This window comes from Zonotrichia leucophrys, chromosome Z (genome assembly GCF_028769735.1).
Source record: "Zonotrichia leucophrys gambelii isolate GWCS_2022_RI chromosome Z, RI_Zleu_2.0, whole genome shotgun sequence".
Lineage (NCBI taxonomy): Eukaryota > Metazoa > Chordata > Aves > Passeriformes > Passerellidae > Zonotrichia > Zonotrichia leucophrys.
This window is the reverse complement of record NC_088200.1, coordinates 35298401-35325669: the sequence shown is the minus strand read 5'-3', so window position 1 is coordinate 35325669 and position 27269 is coordinate 35298401. Positions and strand designations below refer to the sequence as shown.

Here is a 27269-nt window from a genome sequence, read left to right as displayed (position 1 = left end):
ATTCTGAACATTCAGTGCAGCTTGCATCAGAAGAAAGAATTTCCCAAGATTTAAGCTTTGTTAATTTAATCTGTTAAATGTAGCAACATTGTAAGACCATATCCATGTAAAACATTTAATTCATAATTTTTGTCACACTTCTGTCACACAGAACAAAATGTCAACAGCGGAAGGCATCAAAAAAAATAAAGTTCTACTTGTGAACCAGAACTGAGGCGAAGGCATTAATACAGAATCAATATATATGTTGCAGGATCTTGTGTTTCTTCCCACAGTCAGATAAAGGAAAAAAATTTGAAATAAATAAATAAAAGAAAAAAATTGGGTGGATATAGGTCCTCTTTAATAGCAAAACAAATCAGCACAGATTAATCATAATCTGCCAGTTGTGTCAGATCTCCTAGACTAGTCCAGTTTACTAACAGCTGCTTGTTTCATGCTGTTGTCAGTGCACAGATGTAAAAACAGCCACCTCACAGTTGTAGAAGTATTAAGAGTAGGTCAGACAAAGATATTTGCTTCCATGACGTGAACGTATGGAATTCAGTGTTACTGCAAGGTGGAAAAATATTTAGGACATCAGTTAGATGTAAAATTCTCATCAGGTCAGCATAATTCTGCTCACTGCATCTCCCAACAGCAAGTGAGAAACTCATTTATTCTCTTGTTACACTCAAAGTTCATTTGTAAAACAAAGTCAACCATCTTTAAAAGAAGAGACCCTTGGGAGATCTCCTGCCAATGGAGTGTATCTGAGAACAATGGCACTTTTGATAAATACAAATATTTACACCTGCATGTAGGACTATTTAAAGCTGAGTTACATCCCTGTAAAATGCACAGTGAATTTTGTGACTAGAACTGTACAGTTGAAAAGGTCTGTTTCTCTACCAGGTATTCACTTAACAGCAGTCAAATAAAAAGGAAATAGCTGTTCTCATGCTAGAAGAAGACATTATAAAAATATGACCTTCCTTCTCTGTAGTTATAATTGATGGTAACAGGGACTCTCCAAAAAATCTGTTTCATAAGCTTTCACTGTAAAGGTGTCATAACAGTGTGTACACACAAGCACTATAGACAACCAAATAGTTATTCTGCAATTAAAACAACAAAAAAAATCCAAAGAGACATTTTATCTCCCCAGCTTCTCCTGGGTAAGCCAAAAATGCATAATCTGCTGAAGAAGACAAGCTGAAGCAATGTAAACTTAACATGCTTTCCTCTCTCAAGTTTAATACCATATACCCAAAGGAATGTTATCCTCAGCTGTAATCCAAATGCCTTTCCTACATGAGCCACTGTATCTGAGGTCTGGAATTAGAGCCACATAGTTTCCTGTACTGAAAACAATTCTCAGTGATTCAAAGGGAAGAGATGGCACTGAAAAGTTGCACAAGACTTATTCCCACACCATTTAAGTGCTGTATCTCCTGAGTAGACCTGAGGATAGTAGCACCATCTTCTACATAGTTTTATGACCACTAAGTTCCCAAACTTTCCCTTTTCCCTAGCTCTTCTCTGTTCAAATGGTAATGTACCACTCATTATATTGTCCTTCCTCATGCTGTCTTAGTATCATTTCTGGGTTTAACTGTTTCATTTTTCAGTTTGTTTTTTTTTTGTTGTTGTTGTTGGCAACAACAGAGGGGAGGGGGGAGAGGGGATTATTTACTTGCTTGTGTGTTGATTCGATTTTTTGCTTTTGTGTTTTTGTTGCTGTGGTTTGGGCTTTGTTTTAGTTTGCATTTCTTTCCCTACTCCTGTTTAGCTATTGTTAGCACAGACTCTTAGTATCTGTGCACTGAGCTACTTATTTTTTTAACCCTGAAATACTATTTACCTTACAAACTTGATGCAGCTTTCTCTGCAGTCAGACTTCAGTTGAGAATTTAGTATTCATATGGCAAAACACAGTTTCACTACTATTGAAATATCAACTCCTACTGCTTAAGAAAGGATTCTGAAAATTCATGGTAAGGCAAATGCATTTTATTAGATACAATTTAATTTGATGAATGCACTATGGAAAGACTAAGCTAAACTAATCACACTGCATGCTAAACTTGGTAATGGTGTAATGGTAATGCTGTATAAAGTCCAGTAATGTAGGCTAACCCAAGTGAAACTTCAGCTACTACTAGTAAACAGTTTCTGTGTACCTCAGTTTGCCAAAAATTAGAACCTGACAAACTGGCATTACCTACCTTTTTTTTTTTCCTTACTATTGATGCAGGATATTAACTTGAAGTGCAAAATTTCTATTTAAGAATGCTTTCTTTCAGGCTTTCTGTATACACACAAATCTGAGCCGTCAGTGAGGAAAGTTCAGCTTATAGAAATAAATTTGAGCAGGAAGCTGCAGATTTCTTCCCATGCCTTCTTCCTGCACATAGCACTGTGGATGCCCTCAACTGCTTTAATTATGATCCATCTACTGTATTTCCCAATTCTTAATTTTGACATTCACTCATGATAATTTTAAACATTTGGAATAATACTAGAAACTATTTAATGAGTCATTATTACCTTCAGTCTTTCAAGAGAACACCATTTCTGCTGACAGAGTGTAACAAAATGCAAAATCCCCCTTTGAGAAGAGTAGCAACTAAGAGAAGTTCCAATATAACACATGACATTAAGTGTAAGTTCTACTAGAAGTCAGACTCCCAGATTCTTTACACTCATATTTAAAACACATCCAGTTTACACATATACAGCCTGTATTCAAACAATTTAAAGTTTGAGCTGCAAATCACCATTCTGTGCCAATTTTTTAAATAGTGTTAAACTGCGGAGGCTAGATTCTCGTTCACCATCCTTCCACAAAATAATGAGGTGGTCAGCAGAGCATGTAGCCAATCCCAGTTCACCAAAGTACAGGAACATCTGCAATGAAACAACTATTATTACCATAATGCTTGCATGAGATAGTCAACTTGCTTAATTATTTTGTGTATAGCTGGACTAAACAAACATATGTATCTGATATTCCTCTGCTTATAAACAGGAATACAAAATTACATACTGTATGTTAGAGATGCCATAAAATTGCTACACAGAAACAAACTCTTTAGTCACTTCATACTGAAAGATCTCCGTCTAAAAAAGCAGTGATAGGTAACTTAACTTATAGATAGGTAAGTTAAAGGACAGAATTCTGAAGAAACTTGTTTCAAGTCAGCAGTAGAAGAGTGAACAACTTGCACAAACTCTGATCTAGGTTCTTGGGAACAGAAGTGTTGTGTTCACTAGGTACACTGTCCCCCCTCCCCCCTACAACACAGTAGAGTTAGCAGCAGGCCTGGAAAGATCAAAGGACAAACAGCTGGGACAGACACATGCCTAGTCACACAGAGGAAGTTAAACAAGCAAGAAACATAATACTGGAGGGAAGTACAGCACCAGAGGAAGGATTTTGCAAGACCAATAGAGCTGACAAATCATGAGTTAACCCCTGACTTCTGAGATCATCACAAGACTGCCTAAGATTAACCACTAACTGCAGTCACACATGACAGCCAATGGAACCTGTGATGTCACTATGGCATACTCACAATGCCCTAATTCTTCAGTTTGTTAAAGGGATCTGTCTAGGGGAAGCATTCAGGCCAAAGCCTACCTGCCCTGGGAATGCTCACTTAATAGCTACAGGGTTCCAGTAGACATAGTCTGCCAAGTCCTCATCTTGGCCATCACATTTCATCACTACTCGATATTTTCTTCCTCAACAGCTCCCATATTCCCAGAGTTTAAAAAATCCCAAAATTTTCCATATGTAGAACACTGCAGGAAATCACATCCACCATCACCTCCATTACTCCTTTGCTCTGCATCTCAGCCAAGACCCAATGTATGCCTCTCACCTTCTTTACTTCTCTTGCTGAATTACACACTATGTCCCCTTGCTTAGAGAGCAACCTTCCAAGTGGTTAAGACCCCCCTCCAACAGTTTTTCAAAAGAAAGATGGCAGAAAGGGAAAGAGAGCCTTGAAGAAATCCCTTTAGCAGAAAGGTTCACCTTAGCTATTAAAGAACAGCTTTCAGGTTTTAGCAGCAGCAGTCTGAAATCCAGTCTGCCTCATGAATGCCTGTGAGCAAAGCTACTCAAGAACCATGCTATCCCCTTCTGGCTGCCCTTCTCCCTGCTCCTGCCAAGAACGTGTGTAAAAGTCCACTGTAACAAAGTGCTTTGTTACTCCAATACCTTGTGACAGAAAAGTGTGGAGGGAAAATGCCATTTAAAATGAACACCTGCTATTTTAGGCAAACAGAAGCATGGAACAATACTGATAGTACTGCTTAAGTTAAAAGACCTCCTTAATGCTCACAGCATGGAGGGTTAAGAAATAACACTGTGTGTTTTGGTTTCAGTTTTTTTTGTAGGAATCCTTCTTTAGATTGTGAACTTCAGATGAAATCTGGGTCATGTACACGTTCCCAGCTGTATTGTCTGCAGTCTCTAAATGAAGCCAAATACTCTGTCAGATTATCTCTAGCATTTACGTGCAAACACAGTCCTCAGGCATCAGTGAGCAAGTTGTCATTAGAATATTAAGTCAGTGTGTATACTGAGTGTTTTCACACTGCACTAAAAATACCACAAAAGGCTCCTAGCCTCCAGAGGCAGACAGTTAAAAGTTACAGCTCAAAAAACACTGTCAAATTTATGTTACTTACTAACATTCACTTTTTCTCATTCTTACTAATGCTGACCTACCTGCACAGCTGATGAATGACCAATCAAATCACCAACCAGCTCCAAGAAATACACAGGTGTATTCTCCTGCATCTTCTTAGCAGCTTGGTTTGCCTGCTTGTTTGTCCTTCCAAATCCCCACATGTTGAAAAACCCTGAGAGGGGAAAAAAATCTCTTATTTTGACAAAAATCACAAATACAAATTATTTCTTCTAGCTAAAGAGAGAACTACAAAAGCCACATAAAATCTAAAAGCAGGACACTCTGCATGGCAAAGACAGAAGCACTGTACTGTGCAGCTCTTTAGCATCTGTATTATTCATCTTGAGAGAAGAAGGAAATATAGCTACTTGTGCCACAATGTAATTTAGATAACATGCTCAATTACACACTTGGATGAGACAATATACAGATTTAGGAACAAATACAAAGACTTCCTAAAAGAATTAACTGAACAGCAAAGGTACATGCAGGACAAGTTTATGCAGGTGTTTATCTTTGCTCTGCCCACCTAAATTGTTACTTGTGCAAAGAGCACAAAAATGAGGCACCAATCTCTTCTCTGTATGTTCTGCACTACAGCATCTAAGTGCTGGCTCATTGCCTCCTTCCTTCAGCAAAAACTATCAGCAAATGTGGAGTGTAGACAGTACTTCACATGTTCCATTTAGATTGCACAAAAGTACACAGCCACAGCCCCCAGAACTGTGTAACAGTATTGACACAAGTAAGAAGGTTGGGTTCTGTTGACAACGCAGTTCAGACTTTATTCCCAATTCTTCCCTCAGCCCTATCAGCACATAAAACTAGAATTGTGCTAAATCATGGCCCTGGTTCAAGGGAGATAACTGGTGAGGTGAACAGCTTCTCAGGGGATCCCTAAAATAAAAAGAGTGCAAATCAACAGCAATATCTCCCTAAGGTTTTTTCCAAACATCTTAATTCACTGAAGTTATAAATTTATAATGTGAAGCCAAACACCACTTGTCACTGTGTAGATCAGGCTGTCACCAGCAATGCTGAAGATGGAATATTCCTGAAAAAGTGTTTCTAAATCAACCTAGGCAGTAAAAATACATTTTCAAAAGTTACCAACGAGAGATGAATAGCTAGGTAAACAAGATACACCAGGAAAATTATTCACATCTTGAATAAAAAAATTCCAACAGAAGAGCAATAGTGTTGCTGTTCCCAGTCCTTGACATGAACTATACTGTCCAGAGCACCTGTCAAAGATCCCAACTGCCAGTGTGCAAGGGAGCCTGGACGAAGAGTAGCAAGTACTACAAAGGAACTGTCATTACTCAAGCATAAGCAGGAAATACACAGGAGATGGAAGCAGGGTCAGGCCAGCTGAAAATACAGAGAGGCTGTAAGACTAAGTAAAAATGAGACAAGGAAGGCCAAGACCCATCTGGAATTTAAACTGGCCAAGGGTGTCAAAGACAAGAAGGGCTTCTTCAAATACATCAAGAACAAAATGAAAACTAAGGATAATGTAGGGCTGTTCCTAAATGGAGGGAGGGACCCTGCAGGCCAGAATGCGGAGAAGTCAGGTACTGTACTTCGCTTCAGTCCTCAGTGACAAGACCAGCCCTCGGTATTCTCTGACCCAGGAGACCAGGATAAAGGAATGCTGGAAGGAAGCCTTTCCCTTTGTCAAGGAGAATTAGGTTAGAAGCCATCTAGGCAAGCCTGACATTTCCAAGTCAATGAGCCCTGAGTGGATGCATCCACAAGCGCTCAGAGGGCTGGTGGACACCACTGCAAGGCTCCTCATGATCATCTTTAAAAGGTCATGGAGATCAGGAGAGGTGCTGAAGACTGGAAGAAAGCAAATGTCACCCTGGTCTTCAAAAGAGAATCTACCAGCCTGTCAGCCTCACCTCAATCCCTGGGAAAGTGATGGAGCACTTAATTCTGGAGACCATCTCTATCTACCTGGATGACAAGATGGTGATCAGGAACAGGCAGCACAGGTTCAACAAAGGTAAGCCATGTTTGACTGACCTATTTGCCTTCTACAATGAAACAATTACTTGGATGGATGAGGGTAAAGTAGTGGATACTGTCTACTTGACTTCAGCAGGGATTACAACACTGACTCCCAGAACATCCTCACAGACAAACTCAGGGATGTGGGCTGGATGAGTATACAGTGAGGTGGATCAAGAACTGGCTGAACAACAGATCCCAGTGGCTCAAAATCAGTGGCACAGTTGGAGCCCTGTCACTGGCAGAGTCCTGCAAGGTTTAATACTGGGCCCAGAACTGTTTAACTTGTCCATTCTTGGCTTGTAAAAGGTGGAATGTGTCTCCCCAGCAAATTCACTGAGAACACAATGCTGGGAGGAATGGCCAATGCTCTGGAGTGCTGTGCAGCCCTTCAGAAGGGAGAGATGGGCAGAGAAGAACCAACTGAAAGTCAACAAAGGCAAATGAAGGGTCCTGCACGTGGGGAGGAACAGCCTCAGGCACCTGGGGCTGACCTGCTGGGGAGCAGCTCTGTGGAAAAGAACCTGGGGGTCCCTGTGGAGAAGAACCTGGTAGACAAGAAGCTGTCCATGAGCCAGCAGTGTGTCCTTGTGACCAAGAATGCCAATGGTATCCTGGGGGGCATTGGGAAGAGCATTGCCAGCAGGTCATGGAAGGTGATCCTGCCCCTGTACTCAGCCCTAGCAAGGTGTCCCCAGGAGCACTGTGTCCAGTTCTGGACTTCCCAGGACAAGCAAGCTGGTCAAGCAGAAGGCTGTAAAAATAATGAGAGGACTGGAGCATCTGGATAGGCTGAAGACACTGAGCCTGATCAGCCTTGAGAGGGGACCTCATCAATGCCTATCAATATCTGAAGAGAGGTATTAAGACAATGGACCAGGCTCTTCTCAGAGGCGCTGAGTAGTAGGAGAAGAGGCAATTGGCAGACACTGATGCACAGGAAGTTCCACCTGAATAAGACGAAGAACTCCTTTACTGTGTCAGTGACTGAACAATGGAACAGGTTGCCCAGAGGTTGTGGAGTCTCCCTCACTGGAAATACTCTAAAACCATCTGGACACAATCCTCTGCCATGTGTTCCAGGATCACCCTGTTTGAGTAGGGAGGCTGGACCACATGACTCACTGTAGAACCTTTCAATCTTACCCATTCTGTGATTCTGTGAATATCTTTACTTGGGGAAAATGCTCCTTGTAACACAATCAACTAGCTCTGAGGACTGCAGTGCCCAGAGGCAGTATGTGAGTTTGGATACAGTTCCAAACTGTAAGTCCCAATATAATTCTAAATTCAAAGAGGAGATGTGGAAAACACTCCCAGCTGCTTATCTGCAAGCTTTCATCACAAGGTCCTTACTCTTGTACGGTATAGAATTCAATACTGTTTGGTACAAGGAAGAAAGGATCAAGGTTTGTCAGGTTTTTTTTTTTTTTAACTGGCTCATACAGCTGTAAACTGTAAGTAAGCCTTATGGCACAGAATTGCTTCAGCTGGATCTTCTATCATCCCATATCAGATCTTGGAGTACTTGAAATCACACTCTCTTCAGCTTCCCTCCCACACCTGTAATCAGCTGGTTAAACACAAGACATTATCACTCTTTACAATGCCCGAAAGCCTCTCTATTCCTATATGTTAAATACTGAGTTTTTAAATGCTCCTTTCACTCCCCACTACTAGCAAACCTGTCGGAACTGGTTCAGCTGGCAGCTGCTGCTTTTCTCTGAGTTCCCAAATGCGCACACTGCCATCTTCTGAACAGGAGATCAGCTGCCTGTAAAAACAGTTGATAAGCAACACTAGCATGGATACTTACCTGTGCAAATCACCTTGTGATGCCTCTATGAAAGAGACAGTAAGTCCCTCAGGTTCTATACAAGTTTACTAGAACTCTTAAATGTAGCAGGGTGTACAGATGTTCCACAGAAAACAAAATTAGTAGCAGAACAAAGTATAACAGATATTTAGAAGAAGTGGAAAAAAATAAACCTTTTCAACTCCATATTGAAAGCATACCACTATGTAAACCAAAACACAACCAGTCTAGACTCTGCAAATACAGTTCCTCTAACTCGTTTCTGTAAGTTCACTTTCATTAAGCAAAACCCTATTTTTCTTACAGAAGAATAATGAAAGGAAAGGTACTCTGTTTCATTACACATTTAGAACAGCTTAGCATACATGCAGTTACAAGACCAAGGCATCAGTTTTTATCTTCTGGCAGATTTTGCCCCATTGAACAAGAACATAACGGGATCTAGTACTATTATCTATGGTATATTACAGCATATACATATATATGCAGCAACTTGTCCAAGTTGGCTGCCAAAAGTTCCAGCTAGAAACTCTGCACTAAGAAACAGAAATGGCAAGTTTATTAATTTTTGTAAAAACACCTCAAGTGTTATAAAATATTTAATGAAAAATATATGCTCTATGCCTTTGCTTTCTATTAGTAAAATGCCATTAAGCTACATTTTCACAATACAAACAAAAGTGCTTCATCAAATCTCATTTTGAAAATAGCTGAGGTATTTTCAGCCTGTGTACCAGTCATACTGGAAATATAGGTTTTCCCATTGAATTACAATAACAAATTTTGCAAAATCAGATAACAAGCTCTACCTAATAAAAGCAGCTCAAACTGAAAATCAAGTCCCTGCCCTAGAAATCCAATGTAGCTTTGCAGTCTGTATCTAGTCACCCTTCCAGGTTTTGCTTTTCTTTATTGCATTAACAAAATGTACTATGTTTTTTGTACCTGTTTGGAAGCTTCTCAATGTGCAGCACAGAGGAGTCATGAGCAGTTCTCTGGCAGGCAATCACACGCTTCATTTGAAGATTATATACGTATATGCCTTTCCCAACAGCAGCAAACACACACTGGAAAGAAAATTCAATAGAACAACTTACAGAAACAGATACCGAAGAATCACCTTGCATATAATGGATTTCCAATGATACTATGACCTAGCTTGTTTCTATCCTCATGTTATTGCTTTACCTCAAACATATGAAATTGGCAAGTTATAAAAAGAGATGGATTTTTTAAAAGCAAATGTGGGATATAATCCTATATTTATAAGCAGTAATTTTATGTTTGTATTTTCATCCTGTTCTTCAGAGTCTAAGCAGAAACTAAGGATACCAACCAATCAATACACTTCTGTAATTAAATGCTCATGTTCTTACACTAAAATAATGTCCCATGTTTTGAAAAGCCCTTGTTTTATCAAGAAAAACTACTATTATTCTTAATTAAAGGCAGAGATGGATAAAGAGACCTTGCTCAAGAATTTGAACTCTACTGAATTCAGAAAAGGAACTCTTGTCATAGCAAAGTATTATGCAATACTGCATTTTGCAATCAATGCTCTTCTTCAAAAGATTGCAGGCATTCCACCTCATAACCATCATGACCCTAAGACACCCGAAACAGTTTACAGATCTTTGGACCTGGACCGTTTCATGTCTTTTGATGAACTTACAGAGGACAAGTGTACAATCCTGTGCATGTACACATGATTAGTATTCAGTACCAGAAGAGTGCAAAAGGTTTCCATTCAGTACATATTTGCAGTTTTGAACATGCCTTGTTTAGATGACAGTGTTTAGGAACATTTCCCTGAACAGCCAGTTTCCATTTACACAACCCAAACATTAATATTGCACGTCTGTCAACATTTTGTACAACTTGTAGCCTAGGGTCTTTCGACTAAAATTTCCTGTATACACTCATCAATGTTTTGACATTGTTCAAAACTCTTTGTTCAGGTTTTTATTCTTTTTTTTTCTCTTATGTGTATCTGTTGTGGGAGCACTGAAGCTGAACAGATTTCTGATACCACCAATAGGAAATCAAGACAGAAAACAAACCACTAAGCCCATTATCTTAGCTTTGCATAAGGTTCAAATTCAATGGCTTTCCACATAACTCTTCCAACTTGAGCCATACAATCTTACAGCTTTGCAAAAGATGCTCTTCATGGAGCACTCTTCTTTATTCACAAAATAAAGAAAAAATCCTGGTCATCTCAAAATCCAAGAAAATAAAACATATGAAGCATGAATTGTACAGTTCTATCAATAGGCAAGCTAAACACACATACCAGAAGAGCAGATGTATTCCTTAGCACTGTTCCCTAGTTTTGAAAACTTTTACCATCCCATTTTTTTCTGAATCATGTTTTGCCTACAAGCCCAGTGTCAAACTAGACAAGTGTATCTTCTCCAACTACCTAACCACCAAGTCTGGAAGACAGAGAAAACATACATTTTACACTATTGTTTAACATGAAAAGCAGTGGCCTGCTTTGAGATAGCACATAACAAAATAATATCTTAGACAAATACATTTCTGCACCACACTTTAAGCTCCTTGAGGAGCTTTGCAATACAGATAGGACTACCTTAAAAGCAGTATTTTGGTATGTAATACTAGAACAACCTTTTCTTCCCATCATTCAAAACTCTCACAATTAAAAAAAAAATCACACATATTTATTTAGTTAGTTCAGTCTCATGAACGGAAGACAGGAGCCCCAGATTCCACACTGAATGTTTTGAAAACTTCTGTCCTTCCTCAAATTCTTTCCTACTCCCTTAAAACACATCATATGTAGCTTTCAAGCATGGAATCAAAGTGTTCTGAAGCTAAATTACAGGACTTATCCTAAATAAAATTCATTTTTGGCTTATTGTAGAAATAAGCATTGATAACAAAACCACTATATAGCCCCCCTTTAAGGGCAGCCACATCTTTTTAGCCCCCCAACTTCCCACAGTATTTCTCACTCCAGTGTTTTAGGAAACTTCTATTCAGAAAGAGGCAAATGCGTCAGGTGACTGTTTGGTCCTTACCCTCTATTCAGGCTTTTCCACAGCCTTTATGTTTTTACAGCTTATATATCTGAATCCATTTCCATTAATCTCTTTCTTAATCATTCTCAAAAACGGACCTACATGCCCCAAACAAAATCCCAGCGTAACTCAACAATGAAAGATCTTTTATTTTGCCACATTTAATTTTGTGAAATGTTGGTAACATTTCACAAAATTAAATACCAACCTGAGTATTTTTAGTGCTTGCTGTATGAAACTGAGTTCTAACTGAGTATTCTGACCAAGAATTTATCCCTAAAGCATGACTATAGTAGACAGGATCTTGGAAACATTTGAGTATATAATTCTGGATAGTCCCCTGAACAGAAAGAGCAATACTGATTTACTAGTAAGCGTAAACATATGCCTGCTCTTAAATAGTACCCCATAGTATTCTCACAGTAACCTCAGCTGTAACTGATCAAACAGGTGCATTACTGGGAAAACATTATTTCCAGAAGCTGGAATACAAAAGATGATGCCATCAAAACACACACCCATTTTTACTTTTCTCTAGTGGTATTTTAAACAAGTAATAAATCTTTATTAGTCAAAAAGAAACGCTGCTGTGACAGTCCATTATGTTAGTTTCCATACCATCAACATATTAAACCCTTCATATAGGTCAACAGCAAATATTTTATATAAAAACTACTGACCATATAAAATAGCTGTGCACATTTAAAAGAAACCACTCATATCATAACAAGGAAACTGAAAATATAAACCACTCAATCTTCTGTGGTAAGATCATCCTAACTTACTTAAAGTAATTTACTCTGAAGCTTTTTACCTCCTCATCAGATGTTAAGTGTTGAACTGAAGTTTCATGTGGGCTTTGGGATAACTTTATTTCTGGTTGTACATCTGGATGGACAGAGGAGTCCCAGAAGTTGCACTCAGATGCCAGCTTTGTCCAGTCAAGCGCATCCCAAACTATTAACTCACCTATATGAGAACCTGTCACAAAAGTCAAATCTGAAGGGGAAAAAAAAAACACACATAGAAATCACATTATATTAAAAAAAAATTTATAAAAAGCTACAACCCTAGAAAGACAGCCCATTTATGTATAAAGCAATGTACAATGTGCAGTGCATAAATGACTGGACAAAAACCTCTCTCTTTGAGTAAATACTCATCTAATTACCTGACATAGCTCAGACAAGTGCTCATGTAAAATTAGAACCAGGAAGAAGAACATTCACTGGCCACAGTGCACAGCACAGTGTTGCAAAGGCAAGGAATGCCACCAGAAGTGTGTACAAATATTTGAACTTCATTTCTACATACAAAGCCCTTCTATTCCTTGGGGAAGCATCCCCCAACATCCCCCAGACACAACAAAGTACATCTTTGCCCTAAATAGAAATACTGATCACAAATTAAATGAATGAGTTAATGGCAGTATTGAAGTAGCTGCTCATGACTTCGTTTATCACACATGGAAAGGAACTTCTACAACAATATTTAATGCAGGTAGCATCTTGTCTTTTTAAGCCAAACACTGCTCTCCTTTCATAATCAAACAGAAGAAAATAATGGCAACAGTTAAGCTCAGAAACATGTGCCACAGAACCCAAGTTTTCTTTTTTCCAGCCTGTTGTTACCTCAGTAATACAGCCTCTTTGTGCCAGCCAGGCAGACACAGCTACAGCCAAGGATAAACAAACACTCTCTATCCCACCAGCAGTACCTTCAGCAGAGCAGACAGAATTTCAGGTATTAGTTCAGTATTACCCTAATGAGCAGCATAGATCATATCAGCTTCCAGACCCTCTCTATAGAGGCTCTACATGCAGGCCCACATCTGCATACTCAGAATCACCAGTTACCTTAGGATAGCTGCAAGGGACGTGGCACTGCATATCCCATTTTAAGAATAAGAAGGAACAAGACAAAAAAAGTAGCATTTTTAACTTTCACAATAGAAAGACCAAGAGTTCCATCTCCATCAATGACATTGAGTCTTCTACATTACAACTCACCTGGTTTCATTTCATTGTTAATCCATAAACAAAGAAATTGTATTTTGTCACATCACTACCTTTGCAGCTACACAAAAAGGTAAATCCACTAGTTACTAAGTTTCACTCCAGCTAAAACTTTGGTTCAAATAAAAACTCCATGGGTGAAATATCCCACTGGTAACTAACAAAACCAGTAATATTAGAAAATTATTCTTACCATTAACACTGACTAATGATGAAATGTTATCCTGATGGTCAACAAGGCGCTTTACTTCAAGGATATTCCAACCTTCAGATCCATTGTTAGAAGCACTCAGCCTAAAAATTACTTCAAAGATAGAAAAATAAGTTTTTTCATTTGGAATAAGATGGAGCTATGTCCAAATAAAACAACATTTCCAGAGACACAAATTAAACATTGTGAGACCATATAAAAGCCACTTATAATCAAAAAACAGGAAGCACTTACTTCAGTGTTACCATTAAGGCCTCAGCAAATACAGGATAAACACTTCAGCCTAGTAACTCTGATATTCAGACAATTGGTGAACACCAGAAGTGAAAAGTATCAGACATCTTTATGGATAAGTTACTAAAAGTGAAATATGTTTTCTTGAAGACTCATCTATGTGAAACATTAATATTCAAAAACAATGAATTTAATATCCTCTAGTAAAGCAACGAATATTGTCAGAAATTAAGACTTTATTTTAATCAGTCTTGGAATTTCTTTTCTATCTCAAGGGTACTATAAAAGCTACTCATTATAGCCTTGGATAGTTAGAGATCATCAATACCTCATACTTCAGATCCCAGGATAAGGAAGCTCTAGCGAATCTGAATATCTGACAACTCATGTAAGCAACTCCAGACCTTCTCCAGAAGAACAAATGTCAATTGCCATAATCAGATCTGGACAGGTGGCACTAACACTGAGGGAGCTGACAGAAGAGCTCACCAAGCCAATCTCTGTCATTTATCAGTCCTCGTATACCAGGAAGGTCCCAGTCAAATAGAGGTTGGCTAATGTGATGTCCATCTACACAACTGGTTGTAGGAGGACGGAGGCAACCACAGGCCTGCCAGCCTAACGCCAGTGCCAGGTAAAGTGATGAAACAAATTGTCTTGAGTGTAATCACACAGCACATACAGGACAACCACGGAATCAGGCCCAGACAGCATGGGTTTAAGAAAGGCAGGTCCTGCTTGACCAACATGAGTCAGTGGGTGCCAAGGCGGCCAAGAAGGCCAGTGGCATCCTGGCCTGCATCAGCAACAGTGTGGCCAGCAGGACCACAGAAGCAACTGTGCCCTTGTACTCCACACTGGTGAGGCCAGAACAGCCACCTGAGGCGACACCTCAAGTTCTGTGCTCAGTTCTGGGTCCCTCATGACAAGAAAGATATTGAGGTGCTGAAGTGTGTCCACAGAATACCAACAGAGTTGGTGAAGGGTCTGGAGTACAAGTCTTATGAGACAAGAGCTTGGGTTGTTTAGCATGGAGTAAAAGGAGACCTTATCACTTCCTAAAACTACCTGAGAGGAGGTCATGCCAAAGTAGGCATTGGCCTCTTCCCACAGGCCACAAGTCACAGGAGAAAAGGAAGTGGCCTCAAGCTGTTCAAGGGGAGGTTCAGGTTGGACATCAGGAAGAACCTCTCCACTGAAAGGGTAATTAGACATTGGAATGGGTTGCCTAGGGACGTGGAGCAATCAGCATCCCTGAAGGTGTTCAAGAAATCACTGGATATGGTACTTAGTTCTATGGTAGTTGACACGGTGGTGACTGGTCAAACCTTAGACTCAATGATCTTGGAGGTCTTTCCCAATCTTAGTGATTCTATAATTCTAAATACAGAAACATTTTGTTTTGTATGTCATGCATATTTCCAAAAATTCTTGAGTAAGATTAGAATAGTCTCCTCTTTGTCAATGGTCAAAGAAAAAACGTTGCTGACTACACCCTAATACCATTTACTTTTCTTATACAATTTCAGCACAGTGCTCTTCACACATATCTCTGATAAGCAGCTCTTATGAAGGAGCATGAACACTGGAAAATGCAAGATACTCACTTAGCTCTTTGCCAACTGCTGCTGCAACACAATTTTTGGGCAATTCAACCAAAGCACTGATGCCTTTGAAAAAAGGGGGAAAAGAATATTTATTGATCACAAGAAAGCACAACAAACTGCTAATTCTTTATTAATAAAATTCTTAACAATCTACTTTCCACTTACAAAACCAAAGTCTATTGACTTAAGTTAAATGGCATCAGAAATGAACAGTTTATCTCAAACAGAGGTAAGATCAGGAGTTTTGGTCTGAACCAAGCAGAATTCTGAACATCAAACTTGTGGTGAAGCTGAAATTAAATGATCTTTTTATTTTAAATACAATTAAGATATTTACGTTCTAATGCTGGACAGTATTAAAAACACCATGACAATTACTGCGGCCCTAAACACAGGCTGTACCAAAATCACCAAAATCATACCAAAACCAATAACATGCAGAGCAAGAAAAAGAAGAATAAAGCATATGATAAAATGCCCAGTTTGCTATCATCTGTTTTCATCCTGCACAAAATTTCCCCACTCTTTGCCAAAGCACCATTAGAAGAAAATTCCCCAAGGAATAAGCAACCTCTTTCCCCACAAAGGAAGTCAGTGATTAGGACAGAAGAGAGGGCCCATGCCACACATTCCGTTGATTCCTTGTATCAAAGTTTCAATAGCACTCCATACTACGCACCGCAGTCCAACTGGTATTTAGCATGACATTTCACATTGAAACAAAAGAAGTATTAATACCCTCAAGGATTTAGGAGGCTTTGCCTACCACTACTTTATTCTATGACAAAAATAAGGCCAATATCAGTTCCACCTTTGAATGTGATTCACAGCTTTGTAAGCATCTTGGTAAAGTACAGCAATAACATGAAAAATTTTCTCCACATGGACAGATAATATTGAAGTTTATTAACAGAAAAGCATGACTGACAGTGATTTTCCTATCGAAACGTTATATTCCTATATAACATGTTATATTCCGATTATAGGAATATATATTCCTATTATATTCCTATCAAAACATGCATTTTCTACATCAAAAGTACTGATTCTTAACAATAAAAAAGTAATCTTTACTGCTCTGCTATTACAAATTTTCACTCTAGAAATATAATAAAACACCCACTCAATCAGACAAAAAGCCAGTCAAAGGATCTGGTACATGTTACAGCAAACACATAAATCAGCATCTGAGCTCTAGCCCTGTAGTCCAAGATAATGTACTGTACTAGTTACTGAGAACTGAGATATTCTAAAATTCACACAGCACAGAACATTAAAAGCGGTCTTAGTTCAGAAACTATTAAATTTGACATTTAAAAAAATAAAGAGTGGCTGTAATACATAATGTTATCATTAGAATTAAAATGAATTTGCCAAGTTGGTTTTGCATCATTATACAGATCAATTTTACTTGCACTTTAACAGCTATAATGAGTAATTTCCATTTTTACCTGCATCAGTAAGATGACTGGTCTTACACAAGAGATCTAATTTTTGGTTCCAAACACATAGATCACTCCCTCCAGACAGCCATACATTGAGTCTCTGAAGAACTGTCAAACACTGCAGAACAAAAAACAGATATATGTCTCCTGCAAAAGTTCTTCAGAGAATTTTTCAGTGAAATGATCATGAGCTTTAGTTAGATAAATCTGTAAGTACTATGAAATACAGTATCAAAGTCTCTGAGAAATACGTATTTAATTACACACTAATATGTTAAATTTTTCATCAACAGTACAAAAACTTTAAATGTTGTAGGCTGCCTTTTCCAACACAGTAATAAAACCAAGTCACACCACTACCTTAGATGTACCTACTCTCAAAAAGAAAACTGAGGTATTAACTGAGGTATTATCCAAAACCAAATTAAGAATTATGCCCACTTCTCAGCCATTATGCACCTATTCTTAAATAACACAATGCCATTCATTCTAACACACCTGCCCACATGACCCATGATCCAGACATGATAGCTTAATGTATAAAACAAAACAACAGACATTCATAGGAATTCATTCTTCAGTACCTTTACAGTAGAATGGAAACATGACACTTTTTGAACCTGTCTGCCACTAGTGCAGTCCCAAACCTGTCTTTATTCATTAAGGAAACTGAAAGGGTTCTATGTATCATAAATGAAAATGCTGTTTTGGTAACTAAATGACATATTAGGAGAGAGGTATGCAGAGACTCAGTCTCCCAAACCCTGACAGTCTTCTCAATATTCGTCCTAAATTATACATTCATAAAGGCCAAATATTTATATTCATAAAACGCCTGTTATGGATTCATTTTTTTTGGCAAGGGATCTATCTACATGTGAACGATAACTAGTGAAACCCCTGTGTAATCCAATTACACCCAGTGGGTATGGGTAGACTTAAAGTTTTGAGATGGGCTGTAGCTATCTTTAGAAGTAAAAGCGACAAAAGGTCCACAGAATTTTAAATTCCCTCCAGATCAAAGGATACAATAACTGTTCTATCAGCTGATGCTGTTATAATCAAATTAGTTTTTTCTTCAGCAACATCTGATGAAGAAAATGGTGCTATAGCTGTAATTTTGTGTGTGTGCCCATGAAGTTCATGAAGTTTTTCTCCAGTCTGAAAAATAAAAACATTGAAAACTACGGTTAAAATAGGAAAATGCCTACAATAGCAGAAAATATAGGTATTAAATAACTTTTTAAAGCAAGAATTACTATGAGTTTAAAATTTCCCTTTCTAAAGAAATTTAAGGATTTTCTCCTTACTACCTTCAGTACTGTTCAAGACCTTAAATGAAATAACACACTATGGGTAAGTTTAAAGAAGTAGTACATAATGGAAATTATCCTCTGAGTAAAAAAACTCTAAAAGCCCTTAAGAACACAATTAAAACTCATTTAATTTTAAGGCAAATATTGGCTAATCATCCTTCTTAATAAATCCTACACCAATTCAGATTTGTTGACAAACCCTTAATTGAAAATGTATTTTTTTTAATTTTAACTACTGGAAAAACCTGACCTATATTTATGGCCAACCTCCTGCCAGATTTATTTACTATGCACATTGTCTATAGATTCAAGTGGGTGCTTTAGTCAACTAGAGCTACTTCTACTAACATTTTAGTTAAATGGAAAAACCCTACAAACAAACATGCAGAAACAAATCAGCATTTCAAGCATAAAGCTAAAATACAGGGTAATTTTAACTGCAAATTTCTTGAGAGATGTGGATTAATATTTTAAATTAAAAGTGCAAAGATTTGCTTTAACAAACACAATAGATGTCCTACAGAAATAGAAAACAGAACTCGGTTCATAAAGCTGGATATCCAAATGAGTTTTATGTTTACAAGCTGCTCAGAACACTGGGCATATATATACACACACATGGGTTTTAATATTAAAATCCCTTTACTTTTACAAATTATACAATTATAGAATTATAAAAGGCTTTCAAAACCAGCAAAGCACTAGGCGGAAACTGCTCAAAAGAAAAGTTTTAAGTCTCTCCTTCTGACCACTATAAGTGTCACCAAAATTTTTCAGAAGATTTAAAAGAAAATTTAAAGTCTGGAATTTTTTCTTCCTCAGTTGAATGACTGATACACTGCAGACCCTTCATACTTCTTACCAAACAATGTAACTCATATACTAGACTTTCTTAACCTAGGTCTAATATTCATCGGTTCTCTACAGTGTTGTCAATGACATGGAGAAACAGAGCAGTAGAGCAAAACAGCAGGTGTCACACTTACAGAGCACTATTTGTATGATAAAACTAATGTCTTATTAAGGTTTTCAAAAGTTGTAAGACCTTTATCACAGCAAGCAATTAAGGGCATGTTCATGCATGGTATGAAATGTTTAATTCCTACTGACTTTGCTACCTTTAAAATACAATTTTGTGATAGCTCTCCATTAATCAGTCATACTAAAGAGAGATTACTAACAGGGTGACTAAAATGTTTTTAAATCTTACATGTATAAGATATACATATAAGATACATATAAGATATCTTATACATAATCTTATATGTGTAAGATATATTTTTTTTTATGTATTAAAAAATCCTGGCAAATTTGGGATCTTCCTACAAATTTGTTGAGTAACTAGTCAGTATTTCAGCATTTACAGCAAACACAGAACATACTTTCAAAGAGTCACTAAAGTCACAACTTCACATTCCTGCTTTTAAAACAGAAAAACATTTTCAAACAGTAGCTCTGCAGCAATTCTTATTTATTCCACTTTTTTTGTTCCTAGACATTTTCACCTCTTCTCTACTTCTACCCTGTCCAGAGCACACAAGCCACCCCTAAAAAAGACAGCTCACCTCAGCATTCCACAGAAATATGATTCCATCGTCTCCTGCAGATGCAAACCTGGAAAAAAAAACAAACCAAACAAAGAACCATAACAAACTGAAAACTTCATTATAGCATAATGTAATGGAAAAACAGTCAATACTTACAGAACTAAAAATGTTTACAAGATATATCAGATTCAGTCTTTAAAGAATAACCATGCTTTTTAAATCCTAATTACAGTTTCAAACTGAAATAGTGTATTTATAAACATGCATTTGTAAATCCTAATTACAGTTTCTAAACTGAAATAGTGTATTTAAATAGGTGATTATCAACATATACCTAATATAAAAACAAGACTTAAGAATTCCAATAGTGTTATAAAATGTCTTCATGGGTCACCTCAGTCTTTTCCAGTCATGATCACCATCATCTATAACCTTATCTGTTTCCTGAAGGAGCAAAGAATGGTCAAATGATAAAAAAAAAAATCTAGGAACTCTGTTTAATTTAATGTGTCAAAGGCTAGAGTATTACTTGCAATTTTATCTCAGTCCAGTTTTTGGAAGACTCTTGCTGAGGCTTAGCCTTCTTTAGTGATCTTCCAATCAATATGAGCCTTACTTCATGTTTAAAAAGTACAAGAGCAAAGAAGAAAAAACCCCAAAAAACCAACCAGCTTTCTGTTACATTCATAGAGGATTTATTTAGTATCTTCAAAAACCAATATGAGAAAATTTTCCACTCACTGGTTTTAGCTGAGCCACTGAGAAAACAAGAAAATCCTTCTGTAAAATTCTCACTAAGATGACATTATCTAAAGACCTGAAGCGTGAAACTTGGCTTACAATAGTTGACAAAAACCACACAATGGAACAGCTGCAGAAACTAAACAAAAACATTTCAGAAGCTTGAGTAACAATACTAGTCCTACGGAAAAGAATCAAGTGAAAAATATTATCATGCGTTTAACAACATAGAAAATACCATATTCTTGATAAATAGAATTTAGAATTACTGCCAGTAACAACTGAAACAACTCTATAAAACTCCTCAAACTCTCAGAATACTAACCAGCTGTACAATTCACTCATTATCCATATACTATTTCACAACCTATCTTAAACATCACCACTAAAGCTTTAGTTTTACAATGATTATCATTATTTTAGCTTTAGTAATTTACCTGCCACCAAATAACAAAGCCCAAAATGGAAAAAGACTTCTTTTTATAAGACTGCATGTGCAAGCTAAGAATACTGTGGTGTTTCTACAAAGATGAATTACATATATTCAGTTTACATTTGAGAAAAACAGACTTTGATAAAGGGTTATTTTACTAAGCTGGGAAAAAAAAGACCAAAGAAACCATACAAGATTCTTCCATTTTTATATGAATCTTCTGGTGGACTACTACACAGAAAAATAAATGTTATAAAAATGCATGTAACTTTCCTGACATATATATATATAGATATATAGATATATAACATTTAAAATAAAAAGTGGCAAGCTAAAAATCCTCCATGGAGTCTTCTGTGAAATTTTATTTATGTATATATAGAGATATATATAATATTAGAAAATAAGATTCCGTGAGCATTTCTGAACTGGAAGAGACCACTAGCAAGGTCTCTTCCAATCAATGTGCATGGGGAGGAAGAGAATCTTCAGACTCTTCCATCACAAAACACCTATTTGATATAAAACAAACTCTAGGCCATGTTAACTTCATGCAGTGTATTGATGACTATACTACAATTTCCCTTCTGTATGTCTAATCAGTAAAAGATATAAATTACTACATCTCCTTAACAGAACTAATCTCGCCTATTACTTATGTTCTTAGACACTAACATTTTCTATTTAATTCTCCACATCAGTCAAGAGTCCTACATTTTATGATTGAATAAAGACTCTACAACCTTACTTTTAAAGCAGAAAATTATTCCCTCTCTCATAGAATTATGTTAAATTAAAGAACATGCAAGGTAAATTTAGATAAAACTAGAACAGAAACTAGTTTGTAATGTACAACTATCATAATTCATTCTCTCAGTCACACTTCCAAATACAATTATTTCATCTTCTTAACCAGTTTTCCAGCTTTTAGATAACTCTGTCTTCAGAAGACAGATAACTCAGTCTTCAGAAGTTACAGATAGAGATTGTTAGGAAATATACAGAAAGGTGCATATAGCTGAAACCTGAAGGAGAGAAACAAAGGAAGTATCAGTTTCAAAGAAGCATACCAAGTCAAACCAGATCAAACTGGAAGAGACATGTAACGCAGAGGGCAGGCATACAGTGACTTTTGAAACTAAGCAGTCATTCTGAATAAAGCAGCTAAAACTTTAAATCTTGCAAAGCTAAAAAAATTGTATTAACCAAAGCTCAAGTGAATTTAGCACTATAGCATCAAAAGAAGTGCAACAAAAGATCAGAAAAAAAAGCAACACTCATTGTTGAAGATGTCATGTCCAATTCAACAGCACATCTGTAGGAGTCTATTACACTCTTTTGTAGAGCCACAAGGTAAAACAACGGCTATCCTCAATTCAGAAACACAGGACACATGCATCCTGTGAGAGCAGCAGCAGACCGCATATTGTCCTGCAAGAATCTATGCATGTACAGAAGGCAGCACTCAGACCAGGAATAAACTGAAAAAGAACAGATGAATTAGCTAAAGGCAATTCTTACAACAAATGAAACTGTACTGAGAAATGTAACATAATGACCATTATTTTCTCATTAAAATAAGACTTAAAAAGAAGCTAAAAGATACAGTAACATAGCAAGAAAAGGGAGTATTCATCCCTCGACCAGTTTTTCCAGCTCTCACCCCCAAAAGTAAAAACACAGGATTAAAATGTTACTACATTTTTACAAACATATTGCCAAGGACACTGTGAAACAACTTGAAATGGCATTTCATACCTGCAATCATCTATTTGCACTAGAAATCGCACTATATCTTGATGACCTTTCAACACAAGGAGCTCCGTGTAAGGATTCTGTATTTGTTCTTCACCAATTGTCTGTACAGAGGATTTCTAAAATTCATAAAAAAGGAAGTAAATTTATTTTGTATTAACATAATTATTTTCATCAGGTCTTTGTGATGTCTAACAGTCTACATACAGACCCATCTGCAAAGTTTCTGAAATACCATTTTGCCTTAATGAAAATCATAATAAAATATAATTTCCTGTTATTTCATATAAATAATAGCTTTCTATAGACTGTATTTTAAATTACGATACAGCATTTTCTTCTCAACAAAAACATTCTGTACCCATTTAATCGCTGATACAGTGAGATGAAACCCAGCTCAATTATAAGCTGTTGTGTGAAGCCAGCTTCATGACTCAATTCACCATACATTCATTTTTTCATTAAATTACACCTCTTACGAGATGGCTGTGAACCTCTCATATCTTTCATCTACTGTTCAATGTCAAAATCTTATATAAAGACAACATATTTAAAACAAACAAGAACAAATACTGTTCTGTTGCATAATATGTAAATCACCCACTGGTATTCTATTCACAAAATACCACAGCAAACTGCTTAAAAAATATAGAGAATGATTAATCATTTTATAGAACAGCATCTGCAATTACCCCCAACTAGACTATTAATTAAAAGAACAATCAATCACTTGGAGCAAGCTGATCACTAGGCAGGGTCAATAAAATACTGCATACAGCTGCATTTTTAAGGCAGAATAGTTCTGCCAATTTCAATCATCATTTTATTTCAAGACAACCTTTTTGTAATTAAGATCTTAAACATTCTGAAACAACTTGACAGACTTTTTTTTTAACCATCTAAACAGTGACAGCACTCTCTCCCTTCTAGGTTTATTTTACACAAGAGTCAACAAGACGCTATTTCCAAGATTGTCCTTTCTTTGAGAATTTCAACATTGTAAAAACAGCAACTACAGAACACTGTGCAACATCCATCACATGACAGGTAACACCACATGAAAGACAAACTTGTCATCCTCAGAAACTTGAACTTTTTCTTGCAGGATTAATAAATTATTTTCTATTACTTTGATATTGGTACTATGATATTATTCCTTGGGAATTAATAACAACATAGTTAATAAATATGGATGGAAATAAACCTGTTGTTATTTTAAAAGTGAAGAGTTCTTAATTTTAAATGAAGCCCTTGTGATTTTATATTGCTTTTGTGCTACCTGATGCAATTCATGAAGCAACTGTTCCTCATTTTGTTCAATCACATGAGAACAGAAGTTCCCCTTTAAAATAATGCAGGCAGAATCTGCATGGCTGTAACAACAAAATTAATTAACTTGGAGTTCATCCATTATAAGCTAATCAAAACACTCCTTTAAAAAAATAAGAGTTCTAAAAATCCTAAGGAAATCTCAGTATACCAATACTACAGTCAGAAAACAAACATTCAGGAAACAATTTTAACACCATTCTGAAAAACTCAGAATTGGTATCATTAACATCCCAATTGTACAGTCTGATGTTGCTTCCTATTCAATACAAGATGGTGTTATTTCTTTTGAACAATATGTCTGATCTTAATTCTAACAATGCCTGTGAATACTTAAAATTACAGGGCTGACAAGGCACTTATATATGAGAACAAAATAACATCTTTTTCCCCAGAAATGTCATACAACAAGTTATGCTCTCTTCAGATTTTCATTAATATTTACCCAAGTGTTGGGTTACATGAATGTTCTTTCTCTGAATAAATTTATTTTTTTATACAAACTACTAACTGGACTCTCCTGTACCAACACCAAATTTCTGGAGGTAAAATCTGGACACTGATGTTAATGGAATCTATTCCCAACATGCATACTTTTATGCCTGACCTGCAAGTAACATTACAGTAATCAGGAAAAAAAAAATTCATGTCAACCTCAAAACTTCCCAAGATGTGAAGCATTTAAAAAGTAGGATTTTCAGAAGCTAGTCATGAAAAACACAGATACGAGAGCACACAGGAATACTGATCTATGGATCATGGAGCATGACAGATCAACTCCTATAGACCATGATGCTCCTGCACTGAAGTGCTCCCACCACCAGAGCCACCATGACTGAGATAACACCATGGCTGGCCACCAACTGAAGAGATTCTGATCCCACAGTTTAAACACAAAAAATAAAGAAACAAGTAAGGAGAAATTCCCATCTCACAAACTTAGGACAGCTTTGCCAGAGGCTTCCTCTATTCACCCAGTGCAATGCCACTCTAACACACCTGCCTGAAGTCACAGCACAGGAAACAAGCACTGTAAGTCCATAGCTCACACACTGCTGTGGGCTTTCCTACCTATTGAAGAACTAATGGTGATGAAGATAATTAAATGAAACAATATTACACCATGCAGGGCGGGAAAAGTCTAGGGACTAACCCTCAGGAATACTTGTTCTTCAGATTTTCAGCTGAGAAGCAAAATTAGTACTATTGTTCCACAACTCTGTGAGAGTAAAACAATGAGAACAAAAGTCCTGTGGATTGGATTTAACCGAAGCATTAATGGCAGAATGGAAGAAGCGGGCCACACCTTGATTTATGCTCATGCTTTATTAAATCACAGTATATAAACCAAAGCTGAAGTCAAACTTTGAGGGACACACAATAATGCGGTTTTCTAGAACGTCTTAGAAAACTGCATCGTATTTCCTATCCTCCTTCTAAAAACAACTGCACACAAACCTGCAAATGTGACTGCATCCAACTGGCATTTTGACCGATGACAAAAGTCAGAGGTATTTCCACACATCATCATTCCAACCTGGTGCAGACCCAAATTAAGTACTGACCTTTAAAGTAAACCATAATATTGGCATAACTTGCTCATGAACAGCAGCTGAAAAATAATTATTTCCTCATACATGCCTAGATTACAAAAGCACTAAGTGCATGGAGCACAGCAATACTTTTAATTAACTCTTGTTAAATCCATGCTGAGAACTACAGCAGACTCAGAGACACGAAAATTCCAGAAATTTCTCCGTCTAATCCAGTAACATCACTCTTAATCTGAGCAGCAGCAAGGATGTCACTGTATAGTACACTCCACAACAAGGCATATTTCATGGATGAGGTACTAAGAAGAAATGCTGGTAAGCTACTACAAACTGCTGTGACACATAAATAACAACTTACTGCCTATAACTTACATTATCGACCTCAAGAGTCTTGAAAGCAGAACTTGCAAGAACTGCATGAAAGCTACACACCATAACTCCCGCAAAGCAGGAGCTTGGCTCGGTCGTTCTGCTGCTCACAGAATCAATTAGGTTTGAAAAGACGCCTGAGAACGAGCCCAGCCTATGATAAACACCACCTTGTCAATTAGACCACGGCACCAAGTGCCAAGTCCAGTCCTTAAACACTTCGAAGGATGGTGATTCCACTACCTCCCTGAGCACTCCATTCCAATATCCAATCACTCTTTCTGTGAAGAAATTATTTCTGATGCTCAGCCTGAATCCCCCCTGGTGCGGCTTGAGACTTGTGTCCTCATCCTGTCACTGGTTGCTTGGGACGAGACACCAACCCCCAGGGCTACTCCCTCTTTTCAGGTAGTTGGAGAGAGGGACAATATCTCTCCTGAGCTTCCCGGTTCCCAGAATAAAAACCAACCGAGCTCCCTCAACTACTCCACCCAGGACTTGTGGTCCAAACCCGGCACCATCTCTGTTCCCCTTCTCCCGACACGTTCTAGCACCTCAATGTCCTCCTTGAACTCAAGTGCCCAAACCTAGACGAAGGCCTTGAGGTTCGTCTCCGTGCTTTCCCAGCTCCCCTGTTTCTCTTCCAGGACACCCGTAATCCGTTCTGTCAGTCCGACGGCCTCGCAGGCCGAGACCCGGCCGGGAGCACGGCGCATCCCGGGGCCAACACCCACCTAGCGGGAAAGGCCACGGCCCAGCGCATCCCGACCTCACGGCACCACCAGCCCCAAGCGCAGGGCTCCGCAGAGAGCCGTCTCACCTCGGCCAAGCCCTGCGGCTCCCGGCCGCCACCGATCAGCCAGCGCAGCATGGAGAGATGGAGAGCGGGCGCGGGGCCGGCGCGAGCTCTCCTGCGGCACCCGCGGGGCGCCACCTGACGGACAGGCTGCTCAATCGAGCTCCGCGCGGACACCCGCCCGCCGGCGGGCGGGGCCGGACGCGGCCGGAGCAGTCGATGGCCGAGCGGGTGCGCCGTGAGGGTGGTGCCGGTGTTCCTGCGCGGCCTCGTACGGCGCGCAAGTGACATATTTACTGGCCTTTTACCTCGCTGTCTTCCGACTGTGAGAGAAGATTTATGCTATTACCTTTTGCCATATTA

The 27269-nt window shown here is 38.0% G+C and overlaps 1 protein-coding gene across 2 annotated transcripts; it reads right to left on the bottom strand.

Moving 5' to 3' along the window:
• Positions 1-49: 49 nt before the first annotated feature.
• Positions 50-27064, bottom strand: WDR41 (WD repeat domain 41). 2 transcript variants are annotated; one of them, XM_064736313.1, is made up of 13 exons: positions 26931-27064; positions 22863-22978; positions 19949-19997; positions 18097-18228; positions 17652-17714; positions 17074-17185; positions 15623-15685; positions 13764-13874; positions 12370-12554; positions 9457-9578; positions 8381-8469; positions 4721-4854; positions 50-2889 (listed from the first exon to the last, which is right to left on the bottom strand). In XM_064736313.1, exons 1-13 carry the CDS (start codon positions 26979-26981, stop codon positions 2737-2739), a joined length of 1380 nt encoding a protein of 459 aa, XP_064592383.1. In that variant the 5' UTR covers positions 26982-27064; the 3' UTR covers positions 50-2736. The 2 variants fall into 2 exon arrangements, with proteins under 2 accessions (XP_064592383.1, XP_064592384.1); XM_064736314.1 differs by lacking the exon at positions 26931-27064 and adding an exon at positions 25647-25694.
• Between the last annotated feature and the right edge of the window lie 205 nt (positions 27065-27269).